The sequence below is a fragment of the Ranitomeya imitator genome, chromosome 3 (assembly GCF_032444005.1).
Source record: "Ranitomeya imitator isolate aRanImi1 chromosome 3, aRanImi1.pri, whole genome shotgun sequence".
In the NCBI taxonomy this organism is placed as follows: domain Eukaryota; kingdom Metazoa; phylum Chordata; class Amphibia; order Anura; family Dendrobatidae; genus Ranitomeya; species Ranitomeya imitator.
Window position 1 is genome coordinate 500,864,506 of NC_091284.1, and position 20,303 is coordinate 500,884,808.

Below are 20,303 nucleotides of genomic sequence, written 5' to 3' on the forward strand. Positions count from 1 at the left end.
TGCAGCGTCGCTTAGTGTGACGGTACCTTTAGGCTAATATTTTTGTTCATGTAGTTTTATCATGATGCTGTTAGAAAAGGCTATTTAAAACAAAATCACAGCAAATGACATAAGCATAGAGTTTGACTAGATAATTGATAAACAAACCTTTAGCTCCCTGAGTCGATGTTCCATAATTTCACATTCAGTAACAGTAACCTGAGGTATAGCGAGTTTGGTTTCAGACTGCTGGATCCACAGAAGAGTAGCGCTCATTTTCTCCTTGTAATGTGTTGGAGGTAAACTATCTGAAACTGATTAAAAGCATATTAAAGACATTTTATTTAAAAAAATTGCATAAAATGCATTCAATTTAGTAAAACGCCACACCTTTAGAGTATGATAAATTTAATAAAGCAATATATATATATATATACTGCTCAAAAAAATAAAGGGAACACTAGAATACCACATCCTAGATATCACTGAATTAAATATTCCAGCTGCAAATCTTTATTTATTACAAAGTGGAATGTATTTAGAAAAATAAAACATAAAAATGATCAATGTACGGTAGATCAAAATTAATATGCCATTGAGGTCTGAATTTAGAATGATACACAAAATAAAAGTTGAAAATCAAATTACAATGTCAGTGGAAATGCCTCAGGACAAGAAAATGATGTTCAGTAGTGTGTGTGGCCACCAGGTGCCTGTATGACCTCCCTACAACTTCTGGGCATGCTCCTGATGAGGCAGCAGATTATCTCCTGAGGGATCTCCTCCCAAACCTGGATTAAAGCATCAGTCAACTCCTGGACAGTCTGTGGGGCAAGGTGGCATTGGTGGATGGAACGACACATGATGTCCCATATGTGCTTCATTGGATTCAGGTCCGGGGAACAGGCAGGCCAGTCTATAGCACCAATGCCTTCATCATGCAGGGACTACTGACACACATCAGCCACATGAAGCCTAGCGTTGTCATGCATCAGAAGGAACCTAAGGCACCTATATATGGTCTCACAATGGGTCTGAGGATTTCATCCCGGTATCTATTGGCAGTCAGGGTACCTCTGACTAGCACATGGAGGCTGTGTGGCCCTTCAAAGAAATGCCTCCCCACACCACTACTGACCCACTGCAAAACCAGCCATGCTAGAGGATGTTGCAGGCAGCAGAATGTTCTCCGTGGAATCTCCAGACTCTGTCACATATGTCACATGTACTTAGTGTGAACCTGCTCTCATCTGTTGAGAGCACAGGGTGCCATTGTCAAATCTGCCAATCTTGTTTTTTTTTTCTTGCAAATGCCAATCGCCCTGCACAGTGTTGGGCTGTAAGCACAACACCCATTTGTAGAAGTCGGTCCCTCATACCACCCTTATGGAATCTGTTTCTGATAGCATGAACAGACACATGGATGTTAGTGGCCTGCTGGATACCATTTTGCAGGGCTTTAGCACTGCTTCTCCTGTTCCTCCTTGAACAAAGGAGGAGATATTGGTCCTGCTGATGGTTTGTTGCCCTCTTATGACCCACTCCACATCTTCTGGTGTACTGATATGTCTTCTGGTTTCTGCTCCATGCTGGACACTGTGCTTCCAGACACAGCTACTGTTCTTGCCACGTCTCACATTTATGTCCCATTCTAGATCAGTTGCACTTCCTGAGCAACTTCTGTGGGCTGTAGACACCGGTTCATGCTACTGTACAGTACCTCTAGGGGTGAGAGCAATTACAAAATGCAAAAGTGACCAAAACCGCAGCCAAAAAGGATGAAAACAGAGGAATGGTCTTTATAAGGGTTGTCTTGCTAATTGCACTTCATTTCTACCTGTTATCTGTTCTATTTCCACAACAGCAGGAGAAATTGATTCACAATCGGTGTTGCTTCATAACTGGACAGGCTAATTTTTAAAAAAGTGAGATTGAGTTGGAGTAGCATTGTGCTGTTTAACCCCTTTCTGAAATTAGACGTACTATCCGCAGAGGTGGGGTGGGACCGTATGCCCCCTGACGGGATAGTACGTCACAGCGATCGGCAGCACTCACGGGGGGGAGCGCGGCCGGGTGTCAGCTGACTATCGCAGCTGACATCCGGCACTATGTGCCAGGAGCGGTCATGGACCACCCGGCACATTATCCCCCGACACACTGCACATTCATGATCGCAGTGTGCCGGCGGTATAGGGAAGAATCACGCAGGAAGGGGCTCCCTGCGTGCTTCCCTGAGACCCCCGGAGCAACACAATGCAATCGCATTGCTGCGAGGGTCTCTTAGGGTACCGTCACACTAAGCGACGCTGCAGCGATACCGACAACGATGTCGATCGCTGCAGCGTTGCTGATTGGTCGCTGGAGAGCTGTCACACAGACAGCTCTCCAGCGACCAACGATCCCGAGGTCCCTGGTAACCAGGGTAAACATCGGGTTACTAAGCGTGGGGCCGCGCTTAGTAACCCGATGTTTACCCTGGTTACCAGCGTAAACGTTAAAAAAACAAACACTACATACTTACCTTCAGCTGTCTGTCCTCCGGCGCTCTGCTTTCCTCTGCACTGTCAGCGCCGGTCAGCCGGAAAGCAGAGCGGTGACGTCACCGCTGTGCTTTCCGGCTGGCCGGCGCTGACACAGGATGCAGGAGGAGTGCAGAGAAGCACAGCGCCGGGGACAGACAGCTGAAGGTAAGTATGTAGTGTTTGTTTTTTTAACGTTTACACTGGTAACCAGGGTAAACATCGGGTTACTAAGTGCGGCCCTGCACTTAGTAACCCGATGTTTACCCTGGTTACCAGTGAAGACATCGCTGGATCGGCATCACACACGCCGATCCAGCGATGTCAGCGGGAAGTCCAGCGACGAAATAAAGTTCTGGACTTTCCTCAGCGACCAACGATCTCCCAGCAGGGGCCTGATCGTTGGTCGCTGTCACACATAACGATTTCCTTAATGATATCGTTGCTACGTCACAAAAAGCAACGATATCGTTATGTGAGACAGTACCTTTACCTCCTCCTCTGCTCAGAGCAAGCGCTGGTAAGCCTGCAAGAGTGCACGACAGATCGCTGATCAGTGCATAGCAAAGTGTCAGATCAGCGATCCTACACTATAACATGATAACCCCCGCCCCCCCGGGGCAATGTTATAGTGTAAAAAAAAATTCACATGTGTACAAAAAATTGAAAAAATTCCTACAAAAATAAATAAATAAATAAAAAAAAAAAATATATATATATATATACTGTGTTAGGGTTGGCGGAATGCACCGAATATATTTATTAGATGTGATTGGTGCATTTGCAACCCGGGATCCACCGTGCAGGAAAGAACCTGCTGCTAAGCAAGGCGGCAAAGCAAATTAGTACAAACGAACTCTGTTACTTCACAGAGCCCGTAGTAAAGAGAACGCTGTGCCCTGTTTAGCTCATAGGGGACACAGCTACTGTGTAGCACAGACAGTGGTCATGCAGTCCAACCAACAAGCAGCTCCTCTCCGGTGGAGCCAGAATTCTAATGGCTATTAGCCAGCCCTGAATTCAAGCATAAACTCCTCGCCGAAGGTGCCAGCATACTAGGGGCTTATTTCAGCCGGGTCCCTGAACACACACACACGACCACACTGGCGCTGAGCTCGTACATATTTGATACTAGCGCATGGCCGTGCGGTCATGAGAACCTTATATAGCTGTAGCACCTACAGGACCTTCCAAGAAGGACCAATGGAAAGCTGCCACAGAACTTGATCAGGTACAGGGCCTTCCTGGAGGACCAAAGGAAGTTGCTGCAGTACCTGAGCATGTGACGCTTGATCTCCACTGAGAGATCTTACCCTGGGCATGCTCAGTATGTGCAAAGCAGGACTTAGTCCCAGAAAAGCCTGCTCGCCGCAGACCAGTGCAGGGTACAAAAGTAGAGCCTGGAGACGCAGCAGTAACCCTTTGCACAGTATCAGATTCAGTGAGACGCTGAGACCGACGTCTCCGCTGAGCAGGCTCCACTGCGGCCGATACAGAATGGGAGACCGCAGCAGACATGGCTCGAGATTCCCACTGTGCAGCGGCGGGTACTCGACTCCTAACGTATTATTCCTATAAATACATTTCTTTATCTAAATTTAAAAAAAAACAATAAAAGTAAACATATTTAGTATCGTCGCATCCATAACGACCCAACCTATAAAACTGTCCCACTAGTTAACCCTTTCAGTGAACACCGTAAAAAAAAAAATGAGGCAAAAAACAACACTTTATTATCATACCGCCAAACAAAAAGTGGAATAACACACGATCAAAAAGACTGATATACAGTAAATAACCATGTTACAGCTGAAAACGTCATCTTGTCCTGCAAAAAACAAGCCGCCATACAGCGTCATCAAAGAAAAACTAAAAAAGTTATAGTCCTCAGAATAAAGCGATGCAAAAAAAAATATTTAGTTTTTATCGTATAAAAGCGCCAAAACATAAAAAAAGATATAAATGAGGTATCGCTGTAATCGTACTGACCTGAAGAATAAAACTGCTTTATCCATTTTACCAAACGCAGAATGGTATAAATGCCTCCCCCAAAAGAAATTCATGAATAGCTGGTTTTTGGTCATTCTGCCTCATAAACGTGCCTAAAAATGTTACCAATAAAAACGTCAACTCGTCACGCAAAAAACAAGACCTCACATGACTTTGTGGACCCAAATATGAAAAAATTATAGCTCTCAAAATGTGATAACGCAAAAAATATTTTTTGCAATAAAAAGCATCTTTCAGTGTATTACGACTGCCAACACATAAAAATCCACTAAAAAAACCCGCTATAAAAGTAAATCAAACCCCCTTAGATAGGGAAAAATTTAAAAATGTATTTATTTCCATTTTCTCATTAGGGTTAGGGCTAGTCTTAGGGTTAGGGCTAGGGTTACGGTTAGGGCTAGGGTTGGGGTTAGGGCTAGGGTTAGGGTTAAGGTTACAGTTAGGGTTGGGGCTAAAGATAGGGTTAGGGTTGGGGCTAAAGTTAGGGTTAGGGTTTGGATTACATTTATGGTTGGGAATAGGATTGGGATTAGGGTTAGGGGTGTGTCAGGGTTAGGGGTGTGGTTAGGGTTACCGTTGGGATTAGGGTTAGGGTGTGTTTGGATTAGGGTTTCAGTTATAATTGGGGGGTTTCCACTGTTTAGGCACATCAGGGGCTCTCCAAACGCGACATGTCATCCGATCTCAATTCCAGCCAATTTTGCGTTGAAAAAGTAAAACAGTGCTCCATCACTTTCGAGCTCTCCCATGTGCCCAAACAGGGGTTTACCTCAACATATGGGGCATTAGTGTACTCAGGACACATTGGACAACTACTTTTGGGGTCCAATTTCTCCTGTTACCCTTCGGAAAATTCAAAACGGGGCTAAAATATAATATTTGTGGAAAAAAAGATTTTTTATTTTCACGGCTCTGCATTATAAACTGTAGTGAAACACTTGGGGGTTCAAAGTTCTCACAACACATCTAGATAAGTTCCTTGGGGGGTCTAGTTTCCAATATGGGGTCACTTGTGGGGGTTTCTACTGTTTTGGTACATTAGGGGCTCTGCAAACGCAATGTGATGATAGCAGACCATTTCATCTAAGTCTGCATTCCAAATGGCGCTCCTTCCCTTCCGAGCCCTCCCATGCACCCAAACAGTGTTTCCCCCCAAATATGGGGTATCAGCCTACTCAGGACAAATTGGACAACAAGTTTTTAGGAGTCGAGTTTCCTCTGCTGCACAAGGGGAATCTCAATCCGTGTCTGCTGCGGTCTCCCATTCTGCTTCGGCCGCAGTGGGCTCTGCTCAGCGGAGGCGTCGCTCCCAGCGTCTTGCTGGGACTGATTCTGTGCAGGGGGTTACTGCTGCCTTTTCTGGCTCTCCTGTTGTACCCTGCACTGATCTGCGGCGAGCGGGCTTCTCTGGGACTAAGTCCTTATTTGCACACACTGAGCATGCCCAGGGCAAGATCTCCCGTTGGAGATCGAGGGTCACATGCTCAGGCACTGCAGCACATCCCATTGGTCCTCTTAGCAGGTCCTGAAAAGGCAAAACTTCTGTAGCTGCTTCCTGTGCTGCAACTATATAAACTGCGCATGACCGCACGGCCATGCGCTAGTATTGTCTTGTTATAATGTGTGTCTGTAGATGGATGTATGTTGATGGATGAAAGCTCCTAAGTATCCCTCCCTAGTGTTGTTGACTGCTCGCGGATGATGGCAGCTATCTAGCGCCCAACTAGCCATCTGCACGTAACACACATCACAGCGTCCAGTTGCTGTGTCTGCCAGTACGGCGCCGTGCGCTTCCTCTGCGCTTTCCTTACCCAAGCCTGGGTGGTTAGTGGCGTCCGTCAGTGCGGCACCGCATGCACTCTCGTGCCTCTATACACTATTCAATAGTTTCCTTACACACCCAGTTGCGGTGTTGTGCCAGCAAGTGGTCTAATCGGACTTCAATCCTGAGTTGGGGTTGTGTTCGCTGACTTCTTGCTCGCGCTCTATGTGCGGTACCGCGGTCCTGTGATGCAACAGGATCGCTTCCTTCACGCAGGGTGAAGTTAACCCGTGCGTGTATACTTATAGTACCGCCATATAGTCCGTCTTACTAGCAGCAGGGTTTATACCTGCACGGTGGACCTCGGACTGCGAACGCACCTAGTTTCATATCATCTATACTTGGTGCGTTCCGTCAGTCCCTAACATAATACTAGCGCCAAGGTCTGGCTAGTAAATGGCGGACATTCAGCAATCTTTGCGGTATATCCAGCAGCTGGAGGGTAGGTTGACGGCTCTCGAGAGCTCAACCTCAGCTGTGGATGTTACCGCAGTTGCTGAACAGGCTGCTAGCGTGGCTTCAGCAACCTTGTCCACTGCCACCCCTGATCCGACATTATCTCGCCTCCCGTTGCCAGAAAAATTTTCTGGAGGTTGCAAAACTTGTAGGGGATTCGTGAGTCAGTGCTCTATCCACCTCGAGCTCCTGGCTGCACGTTTTCCTACAGAGTGGGCTAAGGTGGGATTTATTGTCTCTCTCTTGTCGGACAGGGTGTTGGAGTGGGCTACGCCGCTGTGGGAGCGTGGTGATCATGTGGTGCAGAGTGCTCCGTTGTTTCTGAGCACTCTGAAAAAGGTATTTTTAGGACCTCAAGTCACCCATGACACAGCGCTCCAACTACTGGCATTAACTCAGGATGAGTCCTTGGTCAGCCATTTTTCCATTCGCTTCCGTACTTTAGCTTCTGAGCTGGAGTGGTCAGATAAAGCCCTTATCCCCATATTTTGGAGGGGCCTGGCTGATCACGTTAAGGACGCTCTGGCCACTAGGGAGATTCCTGCCACACTGGAGGAGTTAATAACTGTCTCTACTCGTATTGACCTCCGTTTTAACGAGCGGAGGTTAGAGCGAGCCCAGAGTAGGCAGAGGTTTCGGCTGGCTCCCACCTTCGCCAAACCTTTGGAATCTCCAATCCAGGCATCTGAGTCACATGAGGCCTTAGAGGTGACACGAGCGGGATCCAAATCTCAGTCCGCCCGTGCACATAGGGTCCGTCATGTTTGCCAGCAGTCAGGACATCTTGCCTCCAAGGATCCTCAGCGGTCGGGGAAACGTCAGCGTCTAGTGGCAGTTGGAGGAGGTACACTAGACACGGCGACGTTTGCCTCAAAGTTGTCCTTCAAGGGGATAATTACCATAGGCCCATCCACTCTTATGGTCGAGCTATGCGTGGATTCTGGGGCAGAGGGTAATTTTATGTCTTCCTCTTTTGCCCAGCGTCACGCAATACCCTTGGTGATGCTCGCCAAGCCTGTAACCGTTCGAGTGGTAAATGGGTCAACACTACCCTCACAGATTACCCACCAAACCATTCCTTTCACGCTTTCTGTGTCTCCATCACATCAGGAGATAATCTCCCTATTAGTCATTCCTGAGGGAATTGATGAGGTCCTGTTGGGATACCATGGCTTCGCTACCATTCTCCTCATATTGAGTGGTCCTCTGGGAGAATATTGGGATGGAGTAAATCCTGCGAGGGTAGATGTCAGAGGGAGTGCGTTCAGGTTGCTACTACACAGGTACCCGCAGATCTTTCCTCTCTTCCCAAGCACTATTGGCCCTATGCAGACGTGTTCTCCAAAAGAGCTGCGGAGACCCTTCCGCCTCACCGCCCCTATGACTGTCCTATTGACCTCTTGCCTGGTGCTGAGCCTCCCCGGGGTCGAGTCTATCCATTATCTCTCCCGGAGACGGAGGCAATGTCTCAGTACATCCAAGAGAATCTGGCAAGAGGATTCATTAGGAAGTCAGTGTCACCGGCAGGGGCTGGGTTTTTCTTTGTACAGAAGAAGACTGGAGACTTACGTCCATGTATAGACTACAGGGGTCTTAACGCCATCACTGTTAAGAACAAGTACCCATTACCCCTGATATCTGAGCTGTTTGATAGACTACGGGGAGCGAGGATATTTACTAAGTTAGATCTGCGGGGTGCTTACAACCTGATTCGCATCCGTGAGGGGGATGAATGGAAGACGGCTTTTAACACCAGGGATGGGCACTATGAATATCTGGTGATGCCCTTTGGGCTCTGTAATGCCCCAGCCATTTTCCAAGACTTTGTGAACGACATCTTCCGGGATATGCTCACCACCTCGGTCGTAGTCTATCTGGATGATATTCTCATCTTCTCTCCAGATATTGACTCCCATTGGAGAGATGTTCGCAAAGTCTTCGACCTCTTACGCGCAAACTCCCTCTACGCCAAGTTGGAGAAGTGTGTGTTTGAGCAGGAGTCCTTGCCTTTCCTTGGTTATATCATCTCTGCCCAGGGTTTGGCTATGGATCCTGCCAAGCTACAGGCTGTAATGAACTGGCAGGAACCCCGTTCTCTTAAAGCGGTGCAGCGCTTTATGGGGTTCATTAATTACTATCGCCAGTTCATCCCACACTTCTCAACTTTGGTAGCTCCCTTGGTTGCCCTCACCAAGAAGGGAGCAAATCCCAAGTTGTGGTCAGAGGAGGTCTCCAAAGCCTTTCTCTCGATCAAGTCACACTTCGCTAGCGCTCCCATCCTACATCGCCCCGATGTTGATAAACCATTTATCTTGGAGGTGGATGCCTCATCCGTTGGTGCTGGAGCAGTCCTTTTCCAAAAGGATGCTCAAGGTCGGATGCTTCTTCTTCTCCAAGACCTTCACACCAGCGGAGAGGAATTATTCCATTGGGGACAGGGAGTTGCTAGCCATGAAGTTGGCTTTTTCAGAGTGGAGACATCTCTTGGAGGGAGCTCGCTTTCCCTTCCAAGTCTTCACTGACCACAAGAACTTGGTATATCTACAAACGGCCCAGCGGCTGAATTCTCGCCAGGCTAGATGGTCCCTGTTCTTCTCCCAGTTCCATTTTACTCTCCATTTCCTCTCCAGGGAGAAGAACGTTCGTGCTGACGCTATCTCCCGCTCCGTAGTGACATCGGAGGAGGAGGAGCCTCGGCTTATTGTCCCTTCTAAGAGCCTGAGAACTGTAGCTCCGGTTTCGCTAGAGTCTGTGCCCCCGGGCAAGACTTTTGTACCAGCTAACTTGCGACCGGAGGTTCTCTCTTGGTCTCACTCCTCCAGAGTGGGTGGGCATTTTGGGACCAAGAGGACATCTGAGATTTTGGCGAGAACATACTGGTGGCCGCATATGGCCCGAGATGTCAGGGACTATATTCAGGCGTGCGTTTCTTGCGCCCAGAATCGGTCTCCTCGGCAACGGCCTGCTGGGTTGCTTTACCCTCTACCGGTGGCAGACAGGCCCTGGGAGATGGTCGGGATGGACTTTGTGGTGGGCTTACCCAAGTCGCGTGGCTGCTCCATTATTTGGGTTGTCACCGACCCTTTCTCTAAGATGGTGCATTTGGTGCCGCTTCCTCGGTTACCCTCAGCACGGGCCTCGGCGGTGTTGTTCATTAAGCACGTTTTCCGATTGCATGGTATGCCTGATAAGATTGTCAGCGATCGGGGTCCCCAGTTCGCGTCTTGGTTTTGGAGAGAGCTCTGCCGTTTACTCAGCATAGAGTTAAACCTCTCCTCTGCATACCATCCCAAGACTAATGGGTTGGTGGAGAGAACCAACCAGACTCTGATGACATATTTGCGACATTTCGTCTCTGCTAGGCAGGATGACTGGGCATCTTTGCTACCTTGGGCAGAATTTGCCTTGAACAACGCCGTAGCCGATTCCACTGGTCAAACTCCCTTTCTCCTTATTTACGGCCAGCATCCGCGTGTCCCTGTGCCCATGCCTGTGTCATCCACCGATTCTAGGGTGGCAGACTGGGCGGTGGAGGCACGTGACATCTGGGACCGCACACAGGATGCCATCCGCGCCTCCAAGGAGAGAATGAGGGTTTCGGCTGATACACACCGGCGCCCCGCTCCGGACTTTGCTCCTGGCGACTTAGTGTGGCTCTCCGCCCGTAACATCAGGCTGCGAGTTGAGTCCACTAAGTTTGCTCCTCGCTTCATTGGCCCGTTTAAGGTTCTGGAACAGGTCAACCCTGTGGTCTACCGTTTGGCTATTCCTCCACGCCTTGGTATCACCGATACTTTTCACGTTTCCCTCTTAAAGCCCGTTCATTTGTCCCGGTTTTCTGAGTCATCTGCTGGGACATCGGGTTCATCCACAGATGAGTTTGAGGTGAATGCTATTGTGGGGTGCAAGGTGGTACATGGCAAGAAATTTTATCTGGTGGACTGGAAGGGTCACGGCCCAGAGGATAGAACCTGGGAGCCTGTGGAGCACATTAGGGCTCAGCTGCTTATTGCAGCTTTTGAGCGTAGTGAGGCTCAAAAAAGGGGGGGGGTCCTAGAAGGGTGGGTAATGTTAGGAGTCGAGTTTCCTCTGCTGCACAAGGGGAATCTCGATCCGTGTCTGCTGCGGTCTCCCATTCTGCTTCGGCCGCAGTGGGCTCTGCTCAGCGAAGGCGTCGCTCCCAGCGTCTTGCTGGGACTGATTCTGTGCAGGGGGTTACTGCTGCCTTTTCTGGCTCTCCTGTTGTACCCTGCACTGATCTGCGGCGAGCGGGCTTCTCTGGGACTAAGTCCTTATTTGCACACACTGAGCATGCCCAGGGCAAGATCTCCCGTTGGAGATCGAGGGTCACATGCTCAGGCACTGCAGCACATCCCATTGGTCCTCTTGGCAGGTCCTGAAAGGGCAAAACTTCTGTAACTGCTTCCTGTGCTGCAACTATATAAACTGCACATGACCGCACGGCCATGCACTAGTATTGTCTTGTTATAATGTGTGTGTAGATGGATGTATGTCGATGGATGAAAGCTCCTAAGTATCCCTCCCTAGTGTTGTTGACTGCTCGCGGATGATGGTAGCTATCTAGCGCCCGACTAGCCATCTGCACGTAACACACATCACAGCATCCAGTTGCTGTGTCTGCCAGTACGGCGCCGTGCGCTTCCTCTGCGCTTTCCTTACCCAAGCCTGGGTGGTTAGTGGCGTCCGTCAGTGCGGCACCACATGCACTCTCGTGCCTCTATACACTATTTAATAGTTTCCTTACACACCCAGTTGCGGTGTTGTGCCAGCAAGTGGTCTAATCGGACTTCAATCCTGAGTAGGGGTTGTGTTAGCTGACTTCTTGCTCGCGCTCTATGTGCGGTACCGCGGTCCTGTGATGCAACAGGATCGCTTCCTTCACGCAGGGTGAAGTTAACCCATGCGTGTATACTTATATACATATATATATGTATATATATATACTTATATATATATACTTATATACTTACGCCATATAGTCCGTCTTACTAGCAGCAGGGTTTATACCTGCACGGTGGACCTCGGACTGCGAACGCACCTAGTTTCATATCATCTATACTTGGTGCGTTCCGCCAGTCCCTAACACAAGTTTTGGGTCCAATTTCTCCTGTTACTCTTGGGAAAATACAAAACTGGGGGCTAAAAATGTATTTTTGTGGGAAAAAAATATTTTTTATTTTCACGGCTCTGCGTTATAAACTGTAGTGAAACAGGTGGGGGTTCAAAGCTCTCACAACAGATCTAGTTGAGTTCCTTAGGGGGTCTACTTTCCAAAATGGTGTCACTTGTTTAGGCACATCAGTGGCTGTCTAAATGCAACATGGCGTCCCATCTCAATTCCAGTCAATTTTGCATTGAAAAGTCAAATGGCGCTCCTTCAATTCCATCCTCTGCCATGCGCCCAAACAGTGTTTTACCCCCACATATGTGGTATCAACGTACTCAGGACAAATGGTACAACAACTTTTGTGGTCCAATTTCTTCTCTTACCCTTGGGAAAATTAAAAATTGGAGGCAAAAAGATCATTTTTGTGAAACAATATGATTTTTTTATTTTTACGGCTTTGCATTATAAACTTCTGTGAATCACTTATAGGGTCAAAATGATCACCACACATCTAAATAAGTTCCTTAGGGGGTCTAATTTTCAAAATGGTGTCACTTGTGGGGGGTTTCAATGTTTAGGCACATCAGGGGCTCTCCAAACACAACATGGCGTCCCATCTCAATTCCAGTCAATTTTGCATTGAAAAGTCAAATGGCGCTCCTTCGATTCCGAGCTCTGCCATACATCCTAACAGTGGTTTACCCCCACATATGGGGTATCAGTGTACTCAGGAGAAATTGTACAACAACTTTTGGGGTCCATTTTCTCCTGCTACAATTGGTAAAATAAAACAAATTGGAGCTGAAGTAAATTTTTGTGAAAAAAGTTAAATGTTCATTTTTATTTAAACATTCCAAAAATTCCTGTGAAACACCTGAAGGGTTAATAAACTTCATGAATGTGATTTTGAGAACCTTGAGGGGTGCAGTTTTTAGAATAGTGTCACACTTGGTTATTTTCTATCATATAGACCCCTCAAAATGACTTCAAATGAGATGTGGTCCCTAAAAAAAAGGGTGTTGTAAAAATGAGAAATTGCTGGTTTAACTTTTAACTTTTAAAATTTTCTAAATTTTCGCCAATTTTCCATTTTTTTCAAAAATAAATGCAGGTAATATCAAAAATTTTTTGCCACTGCCATGAAGTACAATATATCATGAGAAAACAGTGTCAGAATCACTGGGATCCGTTGAAGCATTATAACCTCATAAAGGGACAGTGGTCAGAATTGTAAAAATTGGCCTGGTCATTATTGTAAAAATTGGCCTGGTCATTAACGTACAAACCACCATTGGGGGTAAAGGGGTTAAATGTCCTGTTTAATTTTTGATCAGTGTATATGAATCTCCTTACAATTGATGTGTGCCTTCTTAGGTCCTTTTCACAAGCACTCTAATTAGTTATACACAGGTAAAGTCTCCAATTCTTATTCCTTTGTGATTGTAGTGATTTGAATTTTTAATGAATCAGGGCACTGACAGAGAGCAGAGTGGAGTGCTTGTCTGATTTTATTAATCCCATTGACATTTAATTATGTTGATGGTTGAATTCTTGACTGCTACTTTATTAAAGGTTTTCCTCTCTGCGGTTATGATGTGAGAAGAAACAGACCCTGTTCTGGCTATCAGTGTGGATCCTGTGAAAACATGATAATTTCCTATCTTGCAGAGAACCTTTTAAATAGCTATAGCTTAGTGGTTTAAAAAATAAGTCATGCAATATATTACCCGTATGAAGCACAATGCAGATTTGTAACATGTTCACGTTAAGAAGATAATAATCCCATGAAGGCATAGAAAACTTAGGAATAAAAGTTACATAAGAAATATTTTGGAGTCATAAGACCATATACATTACAAAGAAATGCAAAAAATCAGTGTAGCAGTGTAGCCTTGCAGCACTGGGATCTTGGGTTCAAATCACAATAAAAAAATCTGTAAGTTTGTATGTTCTTCAGTTGTTTGAATGGATTTACTCACAAAGTCATATTTATAGGAAATTAAAGAAGCCCTCCTGTTAAAATGTTTATGTTAGGGTTGGAGGATGGCACTAACTAAAAATAACTAATAAAGTGCAATCGCAACCCGGGGTCTACCGTGCAGAGATGTATAACTGCCGCTAGTGTGAACAATGGTGGAATGAAGCAGAGAGCGTTAACCTAAATCAGACTGCGTTAATTCTACACAGTATGAACAGAATGCAAAGTAGCAAGCTCAGCTACTTCACTGAGAGGTACTGCACTCAATATGCTGAGTACTATACCCTGTTAAACGTCACAGGGATGATAGCACGTGGATTGCGCTCGCCCTGCAACTAAACTGCCAATCGCACACAAGAATAAAGCAGAAGCTGAGCTAAAGGAAAGAACTAATGTGATGCTAGGTGCAAAGTCCTGATGCTTTCCCTGAGAGGTGTAGCCTGAGGGTTGGACTTGCTCTGTAACTCAGTTGTGCTATCCGTACACATGAAGGAAGCAGATGCTAAGCCAAGGGGTAGCTACCCATTCCTATCCCTACCTTGCTAACAAAAGAACTGTCAGTGTATAGAGTGTCACTTGTAAAGTGCTATAGTATCCACTCACAAACACAACACATAAGTGATACTAGCGTGCCTGCATGTGCCGCTGAGAGCCTTTCAAACCCTAGGCTCCACCCCAAACACTCACACCTAGCCGGCCATGACATTACCCGCGGGCCGATCCGGAGCCGGTGCATCACCGATGCAGCTAACATCTGACCCCCAATGAGAAGACACCAAATCATGGACATGCTTAGAAAAGTGATCTCTGGACTTAGACTCCAGAGCGCAGGGCTGCAACAGAACATCACGGATTCCCAAAGACTTGGCTGGAGAGCCTGAGCAAAATGTTGGGACCAATGTCTGTGCTGAGCAGCACCCGCATTGGCTTGAGCTGAAAGAGATACCACAGCATCAGGCAATGCTTGGGATCTATCCCATGCAGTGGGAGAATCCCAACTCCTAACAGTTTAAATCTTAATATATTGTAATCATCATATCATATAGCACTTTGTACAAACAGTTGACCATTTTACCTTTCTATCCAGTTAATTGTTCTCTTTTCCATTAGCTGCATGACATCACATGATTCAAAAACAGACTAGTCAAATTTTATGAAGATCTATTTAGAAACAGTAAATCTGTTTTCAGTAAATCTGTTTTTCCTGCTTGAGTCATTAATAGAACTACAATTTGGAAATGCATTGAAGAGCAAGGTGTATTGTTGCTGAGGGGAAAAATAAAAAAAAATCTCTTTAAATCTTCAGCTTAGCGAGTGTGAATGAGCTGAGTGTGACCTGAGAGTAAGCGTGAACGGCAGTAAGTGTGTGACTTGAAATTCAGTGACTTTGGGTTCAAGGAGTTTCCAAGGGAGGAATTACTGAATTGCTGTCTGTATTTTATTAATACTTTGCATTTATTTATATTTAATTTTTCTGTCTGATGCAATCCCCATTAGGAAATGTGCTCCACTATTGTTAATGCCATCCAGTGCACATCTTGCCACATGTATGCAATCCTTGATCAGACGATCGAGGGTGCATACTGCTGTGCGAGATGTGAGCACGTTGTGCATTTGGAAGCCCAGATTCTGGATCTAAATGTGCAGCTGGCAACACAGATCCATTGACAATATGGAAAGGAGTCTTCTGCTCACTGAGCAGACGCTCAATGGGATAGATGAGGGGGGATGGTAGGATGGAGCTGCAGAACAGTGAGGCAGAAAGCTGGGTGACAGTTAGAAAGCGGGGTAGAGGGAACAGTGCCAAGGAGGCTAGTCCTAATCTGGCACACCCCAATAAGTTTGCTAAGTTGGCAGATGAGGGGGTGCCAATACAGGGGTAGCACTGCTGCAGCACGGCATGTCCTCTGAAAGCCGGAAGAGTGACTGCTACAGGAAGGAGGGAAATAGGAGAACAGGGCAGGCCAGACAGGTGCTGTTAGTGGGGGATTCAATTATTAGGGGAACAGATAGGTCAATCTGTCACAAAGACAGGGATCGTCAAACGGTGTGATGTTTACCTGGCGTTTGAGTTCGACACATCGCTGATCAGGTTGACAGATTACTGGGAGGGGCTAGTGAGGACCCAGCGGTCATGGTGCACATTGGCACAAATGACAAAGTTAGAAGTAGGTGGAAGGTCCTTAAAAAAGATTTCAGGGAATTAGGCTGCAAGCTGAAAGCAAGGACCTCCAAAGTGGTATTTTCCAAAATGCTGCCTGTACCATGTGCCACGTCAGAGAGGCAACTGCAGATTAGGGAGGTTAATAAGTGGCTCAAGAATTGGTTTAGGAAGGAAGTTTGGGTTCCTGCAGAACTGGGCGGACTTCTCAGTTGGCTACAGGTTCTACGCTAGGGATGGGCTGCACCTCAATGGGGAAGGTGCAGCTGTGCTGGGGGAGTGAATAGCTTGAAGGTTGGAGGAGTGTTTAAACTAGGCATTGGGGGGACGGTATTCATTTTATAGGAGGGAAAGATAGTGCAGATAGAGACCTGGACACAAATAAGGAAGTTGGGGGTGGCGGTGGCATGGGGGGTGGGGTTAGAACAATTCATAATTTAATAAAGAATAGAGGTACAGAGAGATACATAAAGTTCATGTATACTAATGCCAGATGCCTCGCCAACAAAATGGATGAATTAGAATTAATGTTGTTGGAGCATAATTATGACATGGTGGGGATATCTGAGATGTGGCTGGATGAGAGCCATGACTGGGCTGTTAACTTGCAGTGCTATAGCCTGTTCAGAAATGACCAAACAGATAAGCGAGGGGGAGGTGTGTGTCTATATGTAAAATCGTCCTTAAAACCCATCCTGTGTGATAATATAGGTGAATCTAATGAAAATGTAGAGTCGCTGTGGGTGGAGATAAGGGGAGGGGGAAAAATAATAAATTACTGATAGGGGTTTGCTATAAGTCTCCAAAAATAATGGAAGCAATGGAGAATATCCTCATAAAGCAAATAGATGAAGCTGCAACTCAAGGAGAAGTCATTGTTATGGGGGACTTCAACTACCCTGAAATAGATTGGGGAACAGAAACCTGCAGTTCCAGCAAAGGTAATCGGTTTTTGACAACTATGAGAGACAATTACCTTTCACAACTGGTTCAGGACCCAACAAGAAGGGGGGCACTGCTAGACCTAATATTAACCAACAGGCCAGACCGCATAGCAAATGTAAGGGTTGGGGCTCACTTGAGAAATAGCGATCACAAAATAATAAGTTTTCATGTATCCTTTAATAAGATGTGTAGTAGAGGGGTTACAAGGACACTAGACTTCAGGAGGGCAAACTTCCAACGGATGAGAGATGGTCTTGGTGCAATTAACTGGGACGATATCCTGAGACATAAAAATACACAAAGAAAATGGGAGATGTTTATTAGCATCCTGGATAGGACCTGTGCACAGTATATACCATATGGGAATAAACATACTAGAAATAGGAGGAAATCAGTATGGCTAAATAGAGCTGTAAGGGGCACAATAAGTGACAAAAAGAAAGCATTTAGAGAATTAAAGGAAGTAGGTAGTGAGGAGGCATTAAATAAATACAGAAAATGAAATAAATTCTGTAAAAAGCAAATCAAGGCAGCAAAAATTGAGACAGAGAGACTATGCCATAGATAGTAAAAATAATCCCAAAATATTCTTTAACTACGTAAATAGTAAGAAACTAAGAAATGAAAGTGTTGGCCCCCTTAAAAATAGTCTGGGTGAAATCATGGAGGAGGATGAAGAAAAAGCCAATATGCTAAATGACTTTTTTCATCAGTTTTTACACAAGAAAATTCCATGGCAGACAATATGATCAGTGATAATAAAAATTCCCCACTAAATGTCACTTGCTTAACCCAGCAGGAAGTACCGCGGCGCCTAAAAATCATTAAAATTGACAGATCTCCGAGCCCGGATGGGATATACCCCCGAGTACTGCATGAATTAAGTACAATCATTGATAGACCATTATTTTTAAAGACTCATTAATAGGGTTTGTACCACAGGACTGGCGTATAGCAAATGTGGTGCCAATATTCATAAAGAGGACACAAACTGAACTCGTAAATTATAGGCCAGTAAGCTTAACCTCTACTGTGGGTAAAATCCTGGAGGGCATCCTAAGGGACGCTATACTGGAGTATCTGAAGAGGAATAACCTCATGACCCAGTATCAGCACGGGTTTGCTAGGGACCGTTCCTGTCAGACTAATCTGATCAATTTCTATGAAGAAGTAAGTTCCGTACTGGACCAAGGGAACGCAGTAGACGTAGTGTATATGGACTTTTCAAATGCTTTTGATACGGTGCCACACAAAAGGTTGATACATAAAATGAGAATAATGGGGATAGGGGAAAATATGTGTCAGTGGGTTAAGAGCTGGCTCAGGGATAGGAAACAAAGGGTGGTTATTAATGGAACACACTGGGACTGGGTCGCGGTTAGATGTGGGGTACCACAGGGGTCAGTATTGGGTCCTCTTCTTTTTAACATATTTATTAATGACCTTGTAGGGGGCATACAGAGTGGATTTTCAATATTTGCAGATGACAATAAAACTCTACAGGGTAATCAATACAGATGAGGACAATTTTATATTGCAGGAAGATTAATGTAAACTAGAAGCTTGGGCTGATAAATGGCAAATGAGCTTTAATGGAGATAAATGTAAGATCATGCACTTGGGTAGAAGTAATAAGATGTATAACAATGTGCTTAATTCTAAAACTCTGGGCAAAACCGTCAGAGAAAAAGACCTGGGAGTATGGGTGGATGACAAACTTAAATTTAGTGGCCAGGGTCAGGCAGCTGCTACAAAGGCAAATAAAATAATGGGATGCATCAAAAGAGGCATAGATGCTCATGAGGAGAACATAATTTTACCTCTATACAAGTAACTAGTTCGACCACACTTAGAATAATGTGTACAGTTCTGGACTCCGGTGTATAAGAAAGACATATCTTAACTAGAGCGGGTGCAGAGAAGAGCGACCAAGGTTATTAGAGTACTGGGGGGTCTGCAATACCAAGATAGATTATTACACTTGGGGCTTTTTAGTTTGGAAAAACAAAGGCTAAGTGGTGATCTTATTTTAATGTATAAATATATGAGGGGACAGTACAAAGACCTTTCTGATGATATTTTTAATCATAGACCTGAGACAGGGACAAGGGGGCATCCTCTACGTCTGGAGGAAAGAAGGTTTAAGCATAATAACAGACACGGGTTATTTACTGTAAGAACAGTGAGACTATGGAACTCTCTGCCGTATAATGTTGTAATGAGTGATTCATTACTTAAATTTAAGAGGGGACTGGATGCCTTTCTTGAAAAGTATAATGTTACAGGTTAGATATCCTCGATTTCTTGATAGGGTGTTGATCCAGGGAACTAGTCTGATTGCCGTATGTGGAGTCGGGAAGGAATTTTTTTCTTCAATGTGGAGTTTTCTCTTTGCCACATGGTTTTTTTTGCCTTCCTCTGGATAAACACGTTAGGGCATGTTAGGTTATGGTTAGGCTATGGGTTGAACTAGATGGACTTAAAGTCTTCCTTCAACCTTAATAACTATGTTACTATGTTACTGATTCTTCTCACTGCAAAGTCCCAGGTGGTGGGAGGAATGCAGCAGCGGAGTTAGGAGTTGAAAAGGGGGATGACTCATGCAGGAAAAAGAGACTTAGAAGGATTTAGCTAGTCAGTTTCTAATTACATGATGTAATAGATCTAAAGGAAGAGAATAATCAGCGGGGTGGAAATAAAAATGAGCAATTGTCAGTACACGGTTCGATATCATAAGATGATTGCAATATACACTGCTCAAAAAAATAAAGAGATCACTTAAACAACAAAATATAGCTCCAAGTAAATCAATCTTCTGTGAAATCAAACTGTCCACTTAAGGTACCTTCACACTGAACAACTTAACAACGATATCGCTAGCGATCCGTGACGTTGCAGCGTCCTGGATAGCGATATCATTGTGTTTGACACGCATCAGCGATCTGGATCCTGCTGTGACATCGTTGGTCGGAGCAGAAAGGCCAGAACTTTATTTCGTCGCTGGATCTCCCGCTGACATCACTGAATCGGCGTGTGTGACGCCGATTCAGCCATGTCTTCACTGGTAACCAGGGTAAACATTGGGTTACTAAGTGCAGGGCTGCGCTTAGTAACCCGATGTTTACCCTGGTTACCAGTGTAAATGTAAAAAAAAAAAACACTACATACTTACATTCCGATGTCTGTCACATCCCCCGGTGTTCTGCTTCCCTGCACTGACTGTGAGCGCCGGCCGGCCGTAAAGCACAGCGGTGACGTCACCGCTCTGCTTTACGGCTGGCGCTTACACAGGGGACTTCGGCATC

The 20,303-nt window shown here is 45.6% G+C and overlaps 1 protein-coding gene across 1 annotated transcript in view; it reads right to left on the minus strand.

Annotated features, from left to right (window-relative positions):
* The window catches only part of DMD (dystrophin), a 4,179,683-nt gene that overhangs the window by 2,493,937 nt on the left and 1,665,443 nt on the right, over positions 1-20,303 (minus strand). Inside the window, exon 22 of the mRNA XM_069757653.1 lies at positions 148-293. Coding sequence (XP_069613754.1) covers positions 148-293 — 146 coding nt within the window. The remainder of the gene's footprint in view (positions 1-147; positions 294-20,303) is intronic.